The sequence below is a fragment of the Tupaia chinensis genome, unplaced genomic scaffold (genome assembly GCF_000334495.1).
Source record: "Tupaia chinensis unplaced genomic scaffold, TupChi_1.0 Scaffold000510_1, whole genome shotgun sequence".
In the NCBI taxonomy this organism is placed as follows: domain Eukaryota; kingdom Metazoa; phylum Chordata; class Mammalia; order Scandentia; family Tupaiidae; genus Tupaia; species Tupaia belangeri.
The window spans coordinates 327,448-341,337 of record NW_006160023.1 but is presented as its reverse complement, the minus strand read 5'-3'; the positions used below and the strand labels follow the sequence as shown (position 1 = coordinate 341,337).

Below are 13,890 nucleotides of genomic sequence, written 5' to 3'. Positions count from 1 at the left end.
AGGAGGCAGAGATGCCCCATAGAAAATTCAGCTGTCAGCTTCACACCTAGTCCTACATGAACAGAATAATCAATAACCTTTTGCTGAAGTCGTGTTGAGAACACAAATCAAGATCTATTTCTGGAAAAGAGCAAAAAAGAATGAAACTAGAGATGAAGCTCCCAGAGGCGATGTCGAGCCTTCCTAGGAAGCGCAGGCTTCCCGATCCCTGTGCATTCATCTGCGCCGTCTTTCTCACGCTCGGATAATCTTTCCAGAACAATCATACAGTGACAGAGCACCCCCACTGTCTGCTAAAAGTTAGCTCAGCATGTGGTTCCGGTCATCCAGCTAGATCCAGCCCTGAGAGTCAAAACCAGGCTGAACATTAAAGATGGAAATAAAAAAATAAAACATAACAAAAACCAGTTGCCTAAATATGCATCAAATGGCAAAGCTATTCATTTGGGGTGAAACTACTGTAGAATCCATTCTTTTTGTCCTCCTAATTGCCAAAGGGGCACGTGCCTGCACGGATGAAATAGATACATAGAAAGAGAGAGGGAGTAAAAGAAAGTATCGCTTTGAGTTTTTAAAAAAATGTTTACCCATGGGGCATGGTCACACTGCAGTACCTTCTCCATTTTCCTATCATGTCAGGATTTTAGTTACGCATGCATATGTGCTTGGTGGATTTTTCAAGCTGCTGCGGCTGCGATTTGAACTGTACTTGGCCATATGGGATCTAGCTTCCTCAACTGCTAGGCTATAAGGGCCAGCACAGAATCCATACCTTTTTTTTTTTTTTTTTTGAGGGATTTTTGCTACAGGGTGTGTACACTCACCAGATACACAAAGAGAGAAAGTGACAAATCACCCCCCAGAGGGATGGTCACCCTACCATATCCCTTCTCCTTCTTTCTTTTATGCACGCATGCACATATGCTTGGCATGAATTTTGTTATCAGGTCTGGGACTTGAACCACAGACTACCATATGGGAGGCCAGTGCATTAAACACTATGCCAACTGTTGGCCCCCAGGATCCATTCTTAATGAAGGTTAGAGATGAATAGGAAAAAAAAAACAAAAAACAAAAAAACTGGAGCGTAAAGATAGTAAAAAAAAAAAAAAAATTGAGGCAGTTACTAGTAACTATGTATAATTATATAAACAGCAGCAAGATGATGCCACTAACAGAATTATATCTTCTGGGTATCTTTCTGAAATAAATCATTTTCTTGATTTAAACAAGCATAGGTCTGAAACTTATGCCTCCATATTACCACTGCTTTATAGGAATGAAGAGTAGAACTTAAAACCACAACTTAGAACGTGCTAAGTAACATTTTCCATTTGCCTCTGAGCAAACATGTCTGTTTTTGTGATTCTTGTGTTCCCTAGGGCTTTTCCCTCTTCTTTTCCTTAAGACTTCAACACTCTCTAAAGTACACTCTCCTCCATGAACTACAGTTGAAAAGATAAAAGAAGAAAGTGTTTATCACAGGTCTCATTACCAATTTCACTTTGTTCCGGCCTTTCTGTTCAGCCATAGTTTTACCTGGAATTTTCAGAGCTTTTACTTTTAAAACAAGGTCAAGAGTCCATCTATAACACCTTACCTTTGATGCCCGGAAACAGAAGGCTGTGGACTTGGTGTCTGACTTCCCTCGGTCTTGCAGTATAAGGCCCTGGTCTTCTGTCAAGGCCAGGTAGTGGCCTGTGGTGAGATGACGAAGTCGGAAAGCCTGGCCCCATCTGATGTGACTGCCACTCCAGCTAAGTAGAAGAAACAGGCAAGGAATAGCATTTATACAAAAAATCAGTCCTTTTTAATATTTAATATTTTAGTCTGTTCTTACCCATGTTTGTAAACTTATGAACCTTATGGTGTTCATTCTTAAGGGACCATGTACCAGTCTCCTGGCATGCTCGGGGATTTCATGTCTGTCTACCACTCTGTGTAGTTTTCTCTTTTGATCTCTCTTGTTACTATTTTTTCCTTTTAGTGTTTTTGCCAGAGGGCATGTGTGCTTGCCAGAGAGAGAGAGTGAGAAGTCATCCACCAGGGAGGATGACCATGTTGCAAGCCCTTCTCCTTTCAGGATTTTCAATAAAACATACATGCACCTGATCTGATTTTTTAGCTTTGGGGTCCTGGACTTGAATCTCAGTCAGCCATGTAGGAGTCCAGCACCTTAACCACCACGCTACTGACCCCTCTTAAAGGCATCAACAAGGAACATGATCCTGAGGGTAGGTCAAGGGTTTAATATAATGAAAATCCCAAGTTTTTCTTTCTTCCTTCACTCTGCTGAAGTATCTCAATGCAAATAACCATAAAATGAATAGGAAACCTGCCTTTTTGTTAATTGCCTCAAAGCATGTGTACTCGCTACAGAGAGAGAGAGGGAAAGCACCCCAGGTAGGGCATGGTCATACTGTAACCCTTTCTGTTTCTCCATTCTGCTGGGGTTTGGGTCATACACACACCCATGCCTGACATGTTTTTCAAGTTGCTGAGGTTGGGATTCAAACTGCAGATGGCCATGTGGGTTCCAGCTCCCTTAACCACTAGGCTATGGGGCCATCTCAGTAAAGCTTGCCTTTTAACAGAAATTTGTTTCTGGAAAATCCAATCCTTTCTAAGTGTGCTATCTGAACTCAAAACATTTCACCACCACAAAGAGTCCTAACTTCAAAAGAAATAGTAAAAATACCCGCACAGCCTATATTTGCCAGAGAGAGGCAGATAATAAAGACACTTCACAAATAAGTAAATAATATATTATGTTAGAAGATAAATCCTGTGAATTAAAAAGTAAAGTAGGATAAGAAGACTGAGATAAGGGAGATCCCATATTGAATGCCAGCATTTTAATGGTCTCACATCAAGTGATTCACATTCAATGAAAGTTATGACAAGTGTTAGGGGAGAAATTATCCGTGATAACTCAAAGTTTATCTCTTAAGTCAGAATAGAAATCTGAGAGCGATATGTCAACTTAAAAAGAAATCACTCTCTACTTTTTCCAACTCTTTGGAGCACCAATGAGTCCAAATTACATTGAGAAAAGAATAAATTTCTTTATGTTTAGGTCTCTGAGGCAATGAATTAATAACTACAACTAGAACTATATGTGGATATCTATTTTGACTTTTTTAAAAGCCCATTAAAGGCCCTATTAGGCCTTTAAAAGGCCTAATAGCCTGAGAACAAGAATATGTTACTGTCAGATTTTTAGTGGGGCTGGAAAGACAATGAAAATGCCTCAAGCCAGTTAATGAGAACTCCTTAAAACCAATATTCCTTCCACCAATTTGAGCAAGACAGCCATGTTTGGCCATGTGGGTTCCAGCTCCCCGTGCGTGTGTGTGTGTGTGTGTGTGTGTGAGAGAGAGAGAGAGAGCGAGAGAGAGAGAGAGAGAGAGAGAGAGAAGGGGGATTAAAAGAAGTTCTAATATTTTCTTCTCATTTTCAATACATTATCTTAAGGACCCCCTTGGTGACATATATTTCTCATGAAAGAGAATTTTACTTTGAACATGTGTTTGGGAGAAACGAAGTAAACAGTTAGAGGGAAAGGCAACATGGAACGTCCTCTCTCATCCCAAGCAGTTTTGCTCAAGTCTAACTCTCAAACCCTCTCAGCAAGATAAAGGACCTGCACTGAGCTGGACTCCTCTCCAGTAGTGTGGGGCTTGGCCACCACATGTTGTTGCTCAAGCTTGTGGCAGGAAAATCTCAGCCTCCTGTTCCTTCCATCCAGGTAGTCAGCAGAAATGCTGAGAGGAGAGAGACTCATCTCTTCCAGAGGATTTGATTAAAAGAAGAAATGGAAAAAGAACTTTGGTGGCTCTCAGTGGCCATTCCAAGCCTGCCTTTCCATCTAGCCTCACAGTCAAACAGCAGTTTTGGAGTGTGTGTGTGTGTGTGTGTGTGTGTGTGTGTGTTGTTCTTTATAAACAAAGTTATGGAAAATTTAGAATTTAGTTCTGAACCAAGAATTCTGAGACAGGTGAGCTGGAGCAAATGAAATCTTTACGAGAATAGAGCGTATTGAAGAAGAAAGTAATCTTGAAAACAGCATCATCTGGCCCCTCCATTACCTTATCCGAAGAGGTTCCACTCTCCACAGAGACCTGGCTCGAGTCCCAGCTCCTCCAGCTTCATAGAGTATCCTCCTGTGTGCAGAGTTGGAGATTAGCTTTTATATATGTGACAATGATCAGCACTGGGTGAGGGACAGCTCCGTGCTGAGGAGGCTCAGACCCTGCTGCTTGTCTAAGCTCTCTCCTTTCTCAGAGATAGCAAAACACACAGCAAGACTCAAAGGGAGGCACAGCTTCCCCGTTCCAATCTCACAGTCTTAGGAGGGATAAAAGCTGCTTTAGGGGAGAGAACTGTTCACCATGTACATATCATGGATAATCAGATGTACAATGGAAAGGGAGGGAAGGAATGTTTCCATTTCTACAGATATCAAAACAGCACAGTTATACACCATGATTCCAGACACCAATGCTCTAATTCTTTCAGGTTAAGCTCCTTAATGTATGTTACGTTTTGAACAAAATGAATTTCTACTTGTAAAACACAAATTTGATACAATGTGAACTCATTTTCATTGTTCTAGGATACTTGGAACAAAGCCTTATGTTAGGTAGTTGATCACGATTTTATTACCAATACTGTTACCACCTTTCTTATGTTAAGAATCATCTTTTAGTGTGTTTTTAAATAACATTTTTATTTTGGAAAAAAATGTGAGGTTTATATAAATACTGCAAAGATAGTCTAGAGAAAGTCTGTCTAGTCTAAGCTTCCCCTAATATCATTCATCTTATATCACTATGGGACCTTTGCCCAAACTGAGAAATCAAAGTTGGTATGTCATTACTAGCTGAACTAAGGACTTTATTTGGATTTTTACCTAATTTTCCCCTTACATTTGTTTTTCCCCATTCCAGGACCCAATTCAGGATGCCACATTGCATTTCATTGTCATGTCAGTCTTTCCTTGCTTTTTATGACTTTGACCGATTTGAGGAATACTGGTTGGGGATCCTTTGAAATGTCCTTCAATCTGGCTTTGTCTGTTTTAGTTAGTGATTAGCCAATTCTCAATTCTTTAATGTACACAGTGGGGACCTATCTATACCACAGGTTACGCACAATTAAACAATCACACTTGAAGAGCATGTCTCAGAATGTGTAAGACATGGCCCCAGATCATGTTGTCTACCAAATCCAGCTACCTTTTGAGAGTCTTGTGACTTATGGTCAAAATGGATCACGCAAAAGCTTTTAAATTAAAAATTTAAAAGCCTACCTCCACTGTAGAGGATTTGTATAAATCCTAATTGGATCATTCAAGTCTCAGAAGAATTTTGATCTATTGATAGAGATTAGAGACAATAGGTCCCTAATAGGTGATCACTGAGGTGAAAGGAAATGTATACTCATTTTCTCTTTTGGAAACTTAGTATAATTATGAACTAGTTCAAAAGATAAGCTTGGAATTCAGAAAAACCTGAGTTTGAATTTGTTAGTTGTGTGACCCTGGGCGAGACCCTTCAACTCTCTGTGCATCAGCATGTTGGTGTGAAACAGGTCCAATAAGGATAATCCATCACAGGGTAGTTATGAAGATTTAATGGCCTTTTAAAAAAGCAATCATGTGGGGGACAGCAGTTAGCATAATGGCTATGTCGCTGGACTCCCAAATAGTTGACCGTGATTTGAGTCCCAGACCCGGTGGCTTAAACTCATGCTGGGTGCATGTGCATGTGTGCCCAAGGTCCCGAGAGGAGAATGGAGGAGAAGGGATTGTGGCATGGCCATCCCCCCTGGGGGGTGATTTCTTGCTTTCTGTCTCTTTGTCTCTCTCTGTCTTTCTGGCGAGCACATGCGCCCTATAGCAAAAACCTCTCAAAAAAAAAATAAAGAAGCAATCATGTGAAGATGTTCATGGATGTAAGAACTACTATATATTGTTGACTTACTCAAATTCTGTTCAAATATCAATAAATGCTTATAAATATGTGTACAAAAATGTATCAGTGGTATAGAAATACAATGAAATATACATTGGCAGTAGTTACTTATGGAAAGTGGGATTTTAGAGGACATTTTTAAACCTTTTTCAAATGGACATGCTATCAAGAAACACTAAATGTTAGAAAAGAAAATACTACATCACTTTAGAGTTCGACACCCAGTTCCTCTGTACCAGGCCTAGGTAGAACGGATAGAAATGATACTGCACTGGCCTCTCAGCTCTTCAGGAAGATTTGCTGAGACTTTCACTGATGCTTTACCCTTCGGTGAGGGTGGAAAGGACCCCTCAGGTAGAGAGGGTAAAACAGCACAGGAGCTGGCACTGGAGTGTTCTCTACCCCTGACATCTGAAGGATTCTTCTTCCCTCCTGTGACATTTGGGCGGCTTGCTCTGTTTAATCTCACAAGGTTACTGAGGTTGAAACAGCCTGTTCCCGTTCTCTAAAATAATTCCAAGGAGGGGAGTAGAGTGGGTGGTGAGCTGAGGTACTTTTGAATGTTTGGCTGACAGCTTAGCCTTAGCTTCAATAGGTTAAGTGACTTATCCCAGGGTGTTTGACAAGCCAGAGGCAGAACTGAGGATCAGAGTGCAGAATGTTAGATTGTCGATCTGGGGTTTCCAGACAGGGACAGTCGGTCTCCCTGGCTGGTCTGGCTGCTCTCGGACTTCAGAGGGAATACAAATGAGTCCCCTGGAGAGTCGGCACTGTCAGTCATGCAGGAGCAGCTGCATGCCTCAGTGGCTGCTGGGATCTCTGAGCACTTCTCTATTTCCTATTCCCTTGTGCCCCCCAGATCTCAGGGACCGTGGTCATCCTAGATAGTACTGAATGTATGCCTGCTGGCAGACGAGATGATGAGATGATTATGCACCTCACCTGGTCATCAGGTAACTCCAAGACATCCAGCTTGGCTGAGATACCAGTTGACCCTTTAAAAAGGCAGGGTCCAGTGTACTGAATGGCTGATATTCCCCTGCCCCAATCTCAACTCCTTTTATCTTTCTTACAAAGGAGAGGGATATTTCCTTTCATTTTCATCTGTTGGATTTCTTTCCAAAACTTAGATGAGATCCCATGAATCCTCTGCCAAATGACGGCCATCTTTGCTCTTATTTCAATGACACGTGCTCAATGTGCCCATTTTGGGAAGTTCTCTCCAATCACATTACTCTCTTTCCACCTCCTTTAAAATGCTTGCCCAGTCTTTCCTTCTAAGCAAGACACTGTTGAATCACTCACCAGCAATGCCCCTCGAAGGGCAAATCTCTCAACCAACGTAGTTTCTGGACCAGCTGTTTCGAATTTGGCTCTAATTTTAATTAAACATATGTGTATGGAGAGAGGCAATATTGGGGTGCATCACACAGTGTTTCACTTTTTCCAAATTCCTACCCTTATAATAGAAATGGGAAGAACTAGTGAAATTCTGATGTGTTCCATCTTAGGTGTAGATAACTCTACAAAACCCATTCATATAACTTCAGTTCTTTACACACCGGCAAACCTTCTCCTGAATGCAGCAGAGTAAGAAATAAAGGAGACAGTATATTGAAAAAAAAAAAAAAAAGAAAGAAAGGAAGATAGAAAACTGCAACTGACCAGGATAACTTGACATTACTTAAGATAGAGAATCCTTAACTCTAAGGGAAATCAGGTCACCCTAACTTCCCTACTCAGAGATAACTGTCAACCTCTGCACCAGTGACAGGGAGGCAGTGAGTAAATTAATCATGGCATGTGACAGGTATGGGCTTTACGTGTCCTAGACACTGTTCTGGGTCACATCTGGCTCTCACATCTGGTTTCTGTGAAGGACACAGCAAGTAAGAAGAGACTCAGAACTAGAAGGGATACATATTGCCAATGTATGGATTTTAAGATGCACAATAACACACTTAGCACATTGCTTCTGGGGGCCCTTTGGTTCTTCAAGGAAGAAATGAGCCCTCACAGAGAACCAGTCTAGTCTGGCTTCTAGGCTTCCCTCTGAATCAGCCAGTGTGTCACCTTTGTTAGAAGCCTGACCAAGATGATCTCTTGGTCATTAAGAGCCAATATCCAAAAGAAAAGTAGTTAACAAGGTTTCTGTAGGTATTACACAAAGGAGAAGGCCCCCTGATTCCTCAAATTCAATTTGGGCCTGAGGTTTTATTATTTTTATACCAAACTTTAATGCTTATAGGGACAAGCTTTTTATGCTCTGTCCTCTTGATAATAAACAGAATACTAAAGGATTCTTCAGTAAGTTAAAATATGAGTTAACATTTTTCTTTTCAAGGTTTTGAGCTTTTGAGAAGCATCCATTGGAGGCATCAACTATAGGACCAAGGAAAGCCTAACCCCCGCAGCACCTTGCAAATGTTGCCCTTGGCCCAACCTGTCGCTAATCCAGCGCCTGCTGGATATCAATATATGGTGTCTTCAATGCTATTTGGCAATAATCAAAACCAATTTGACAAAGTCCACCTTAATTACTTAACACTGGCATGATTAGCTTAATTTCCATGACCAAAGTGGGTGCTTCAATCTACAGAAACTTCTCAGCCTCAGAAGCAACCAAAGAAAATGAAGCAATTGGAAAGCATTAGAGAATTGCTTGGCTACAAAGCAGCACAAGTACATGGCTTTTCTTATGAGCGAACTACTGTACTACTATTCCTGTTTTACAAAATAGGCCCGTGGCTGGAGGAAGGTTTGCCCATTGAAGGTATAGAATTCATCTCTGGCCCAATGCAAAACTACAGTCCAAGTCCACGGAGATGAGACAGTGAGTAGAAGGATAGAGCTATTGGCTTACCTGTGCTGGGAATCATTCTGGTCGGTAGATGGGACCGTCAGACACTCATCATGACCATGGAAAAGGCGTACTACGTGCCCCCCAAGAAGGTATCCTATAAAACAATTACATTCTACCATGAACTGATGGGAAGTTTAAAGAAGAGAACACCACTTTTAAAAAGGGCAAATTCATGCATGTCTGAGTCACTTACAGAAAACATCAAAAGGGATGCATTTGGGAAATTACAGATTTCATGAATTCAGGCCTCAGGCAGAAAAGACAAGAAAGTCAAAATAATTCTAATGTTGAAAGTTCGATGGAGTTTCAGAGATGAGCAGGTCCAACATCAAAAGGTAAGGTGAAAATCATCTATCAATTGATTTCATTAGAAACTAAAAGGGAATATTAAGCTGTTACCATTAGGGAATATTAAGCTGTTACCATTAGAAGACAAAGATTTTTCCTATTGCTTCGAATGTAAATACATCCAACACTAAATTCCTAGACAAGTTCCTACAAGTGTTGGTGTGTAAACTTTGTGACAAAATCCAAATCAAATGATAGTCATGGGGGGAAAAAAGCAGGTGCTTAGAAGGAGGATAGCAAACTGTTCTAAAGAGCTGTCTTAAAAGAGGCTAGCTTTTGAATGGAATGCATTTAACAGACAGATCAAATCTGAATGCTACTCCTACAACATAAAGAAGAAAGCAGAATTACTCTCCAGAATCCCTCAGTGAACAAGTGTAGATTCTGTTATCAGTAAGCACTTAGCTTTTAGAATAAGAAAGAAATCTCAATAGTCATGGAGTTCAGAGATGAAAAGGAAACAATGAATTTCAAGGACATGACGACCCATTAGTCTCCAAATAAAGTCTGAGCCTTAACTCAAAGAACACCATGGCAAAAGAGAGGCCTCAAACTAAGCTTGTTTTGTACAGAGAAATGAGATTTATTATTCTTTCGAATTTAAAAATTCCCCACGCTACTCTGTTCTCAGGAGACATATGGACTTAGTATGCTCAATGTCTACCTCAGAATTTTTAAAAATCAAATACTTGGGTCACTTGAGGGACTGTCTTAAACCATTTTGTGTGCTGTATTAAAACAGTAAGAATGAGAACATCCCAGAGAAAAGGGTGTTATTAATGCACCTTGTATGGTGACAGTATGGTTTTCTTTAGCTCCTTTTCACTTAGATGAGAAGAATTTTTCTTAAATTTCTCCCAAACATTCTGAAGTTCATTTAAAATTTTTTCTGTATCTTGCTGGACTAATATTTCCAGCTATATCCTTTATTTTGCATTAAAAATAATTCAAGATACATTGAAGGTGGATGCTTAACAGCCAATTTATTTAAAAAATTAAAATCCTCTATGATTGAGCTCTTCATTAAACTCATCACCTCATAATGGTGAGGTCCTGCCCCATTGGGAGTCTGCTGTGTATAGTTCTCAGGTTCCTTCGATCAGTAGCCCACCCCCACAGAGAAAGTGTTGGTGCATCCCATCTTTTCTTAATTGAAAAATATTGGGGCCAGAGTCAGGCGAGAAGTATTAAGATGATGACTGCTTACATTCACAAGGGCTAAAGTAGGCTTCTCATCAAGGGATGCTCAAAGAGCTTTTGCAACAGAGCCAGAAGACTCAAGTGATATGCTATCCAGACTATGCGACAGCAAGAGCACTCAACACTTCTATAAGGACCTTTTTGACATGATTTGCAAATAATCCTTAATTAATCTCCACATGGCCTCTCTTGAGACTGTGAAGTAATTATATTCCTATGATGAAAATGAAAATTTTACTATGAGGATGGAGTCAAACGTCTGAAAAATAGATTTAAACCCAGAGCTTTTTATCTTGATTCTTAATAGAAAGGGAATGACTGAAGATAGACTTAAGGTGTGGGTTAATTTTGGTACCAAGGAAGAGAGTCAAACACATCCGTCTTTTTAAGACCTGCCACATGTTGCTGAAAGATTTAACAGTTTGCTGCTTCCTGATTATTCTGTTTAGCTATGAAAACTTCTGAAACTGGGGTATCACCCTGACAACTCTGCTTCCCTCTATTTTCAAAGATCATAAGCAGAGAAGAACATTCCAATTTGGAACTACTAGTCTCAGGGTAAAAACTAGGGTTAAAGCCTACGGTATGACTATTTTTAAACATTCTGATCTTGTCATAAAGTGCTAGACTATAAAGCGATAACCCACAGGTCACTGACATGAGATCATTTTGCACAGCTCCAGTATTGCCTATGAGTGAGGTAAGGACAATATGTATATTATATAACTCATAAGGTGCTTTGACTTTGCCTGGCTTCAAGAAATAGTATTTAAGGACAAAGTCTGAAGATCTTAAGGGGAAAAATAAAATATTGAGAAAATTTCACTTATCATTTTTAGTGTTCTTCCATTAACACAAGTGAAAACAAATGACCAAGCACACTTTTATTAGGGAGAAAGTCCTTTCTCTATGTGGAGAGATGAATAGGGTGAAAGAGAAACAATGTCACCTTCTTGGCAAATAATCTCTTCTAAGACTGAAGTTACTGAAGTCTATATACTTAACATTTAAGAAAAAATGAAAAATGACAACTAATTACTTTAAGTAAAAATAAAAACCCAGTGAGAGAAGGTAAGGTGCATACCTAAGTCCTGAACATATATAATGCTAAAATAATAGTGGGCTGTAAAGGATTAAAAAGTAATGTTGGGATGTTCATGTAACTGGAAGTCAGGACAGAAAATAATCCATACTGACATCAGAGAAAGAAATTCAGGTGAACTAAAATCATGCTACCTGTGTACCAACATTCAGGTGGGAGCTAGAAAGTAGCAGAAAATGTCAATATCTACAGCACAAGAGAGACTACCAGGCTCAGGGCCGAATGCATATAAAACAGCACACCTTCTTCGATGCTACTTCCTGAGCACGTCGGATGTACATTCCAGAGTGTTTGCATAAAGGAGGCATCCACTTGTATGTTACCATTTGATATCGAAAGATGCTGTAGCAGAAACAGAAAGGAGACATACTTTAGATCTGCAGGCCAGTACTGACAGAAGCAGCTCACCTAAAATTTCAAGGATTAAATCTAATAGCCTTACTGTCACCTGGATCTTTCTACATAGCCTGTGGGAGATTTTCCACCCAATCAAGAAGCAGCTTCAAAGTGGGACACTTTATTCTGGGAAGAGGAAGTATTCAGCTACAGAGGTGGCAGACAAGTGTTGAATTCATCCCCTCAGCTGGATCCCTGATTCAACATGAAGTCATAAAATGTCTATTCTTTGTAGGATAAGGAAGCTCACAAATGGGAAAAAAATTACTCCAGCATTTGGATGTGGCAAAGCAACATCTGTCAGCAGGGCTGGCTCTCTGAGAAGCTGTGGAGAAGCTTACAAACTTATCTCTGACATGTCTCTGATCCTCAGGCATTCCCACCCCCAGCCAAGGACCTAATGCCAATACTGCTTGTCTAGTACCCAACCCCCGTTGCAAAATCTTCCTGGCATCAGCCAACCTCTGCAGTATTCCACATGTTACAGTATTTAAATCATCTTTCTACACCGTAAGCTTATATTCCCACATTCCATTCTTTTTGGCTTATTCTTCCCTGGAAAAGAGCTAAACAGTGTGACAAATTCACAGTAATGGCAGCTAATGTTTAATAGTGACTGGGGAATCTTAGCAGAGTTTGCTGGACACTGCACTATAATCCAAAGGATAACCAACAGTTAAATTCCAGGCACCATGGTGATTTGCCAGGGGAAAGAACTTAATCACCTCTCAGGTACACTCTGTAAAAGCATCTTATCCTACCCTGTCTCTTGGGGTTCAGCTCTCCCTAGCCATCTACTCCTAAAGGAACAAAATTCTGAAAATGAAAGATGCCTATTAGAAGATACTTATGGGAACCAGCAGTTAGCGTAATGGCTATGTCGTTGGACTCCCACGTAGTCGACTGCGGTTCGTGTCCCGGACCCGGTGGCTTGAAACTCACGCCGGGCGCGTGTGCGTGCGTGCCCAAGATCCTGAGAGGAGAATGGAGGAGAAGGAATTGCGGCGTGACCATCCTCCCTGGGGGGTGATTTCTCGCTTTCTGTCTCTATGTCTCTCTCTGTCTGTCTGGCGAGCGCACGCGCCCTACAGTGAAAATCTCTCCAAAAAAAAAAAAAGAAGATTCTTACAAGGTATCTTTCAGAGGATACACTGACGAGGATGAGGTCATCACCAATTCGAACTTTCTCTCCCTCGGACCTCTGTTTGGAAGCAGGATGTATAGTCCACCAACAGGCTTCTCCTATATAGAGACTCCTTAAATTAGTCATTGCTTCACAGAAGCCATCACCCCTGTTTCTGTCTCTCATTCTCCTTCCTCCTGATGACACCCTTCAAACACACACCCACACCCACACACACACACACACACACACACACACACACACACTTATATACTCACACATGCAGACTATGGATGTCAATGTCTATTTATCTGTAACCACCCCAGTTAGCACAGTATTTACTCTTGACTATATCATTTTAATGTTCCCTAAAGACAGAAAAAGTAGGTTTGGGAAACAGTACTGGAGGCCAGAAACTAGAAGCCTTTGAGTATGAGGGAACCTTCAAAAAGCTCATAGAAAGTACGTCTTATGAAAAAAAGTATACACAGATTTCAAAAATTTCCGCATCAAAATGAACTTTAAATTTCATTTTTCATTAACGTTTGGAAGTCCCTTTGTTACTTTTAACACATACAGAAAAATGCTGTCTTCATATCCCTTTCAAAGCTCGAAAAATGACTCACTGGTCTATTGAATACTTCTACACTTAGACCTTTGCTCCCCACTCCCATGAAATTCTACTCAAACACCTGGAAAGGGATTTTTAAAAGGCCTAAACCTACAAGGACTAAGACAACAGGTAAGAAATCGATAGCCAAAAACAAACGTTCACATTTTTAGGAAAAGGGAAGCAGATGGATACTTTAAGCCATGAGAAAGCTAAAACCCAAGTCTAAGTAAGAAAACGGAAAAGAAGAAGCCACCAATAAAAGCACATTCC

At 40.5% G+C, this 13,890-nt stretch overlaps 1 protein-coding gene across 1 annotated transcript in view; it reads right to left on the bottom strand.

The window, feature by feature from the left end:
• The window catches only part of LOC102495495 (ryanodine receptor 3), a gene marked incomplete at its 3' end in the record, with an annotated part of 299,734 nt that overhangs the window by 195,052 nt on the left and 90,792 nt on the right, over positions 1–13,890 (bottom strand). The window contains exons 7-11 of the mRNA XM_006156625.1: positions 13,014–13,126; positions 11,731–11,830; positions 8,839–8,932; positions 4,089–4,163; positions 1,601–1,757 (exon numbers count right to left, since the gene is read on the bottom strand). Coding sequence (XP_006156687.1) covers positions 1,601–1,757; positions 4,089–4,163; positions 8,839–8,932; positions 11,731–11,830; positions 13,014–13,126 — 539 coding nt within the window. The remainder of the gene's footprint in view (positions 1–1,600; positions 1,758–4,088; positions 4,164–8,838; positions 8,933–11,730; positions 11,831–13,013; positions 13,127–13,890) is intronic.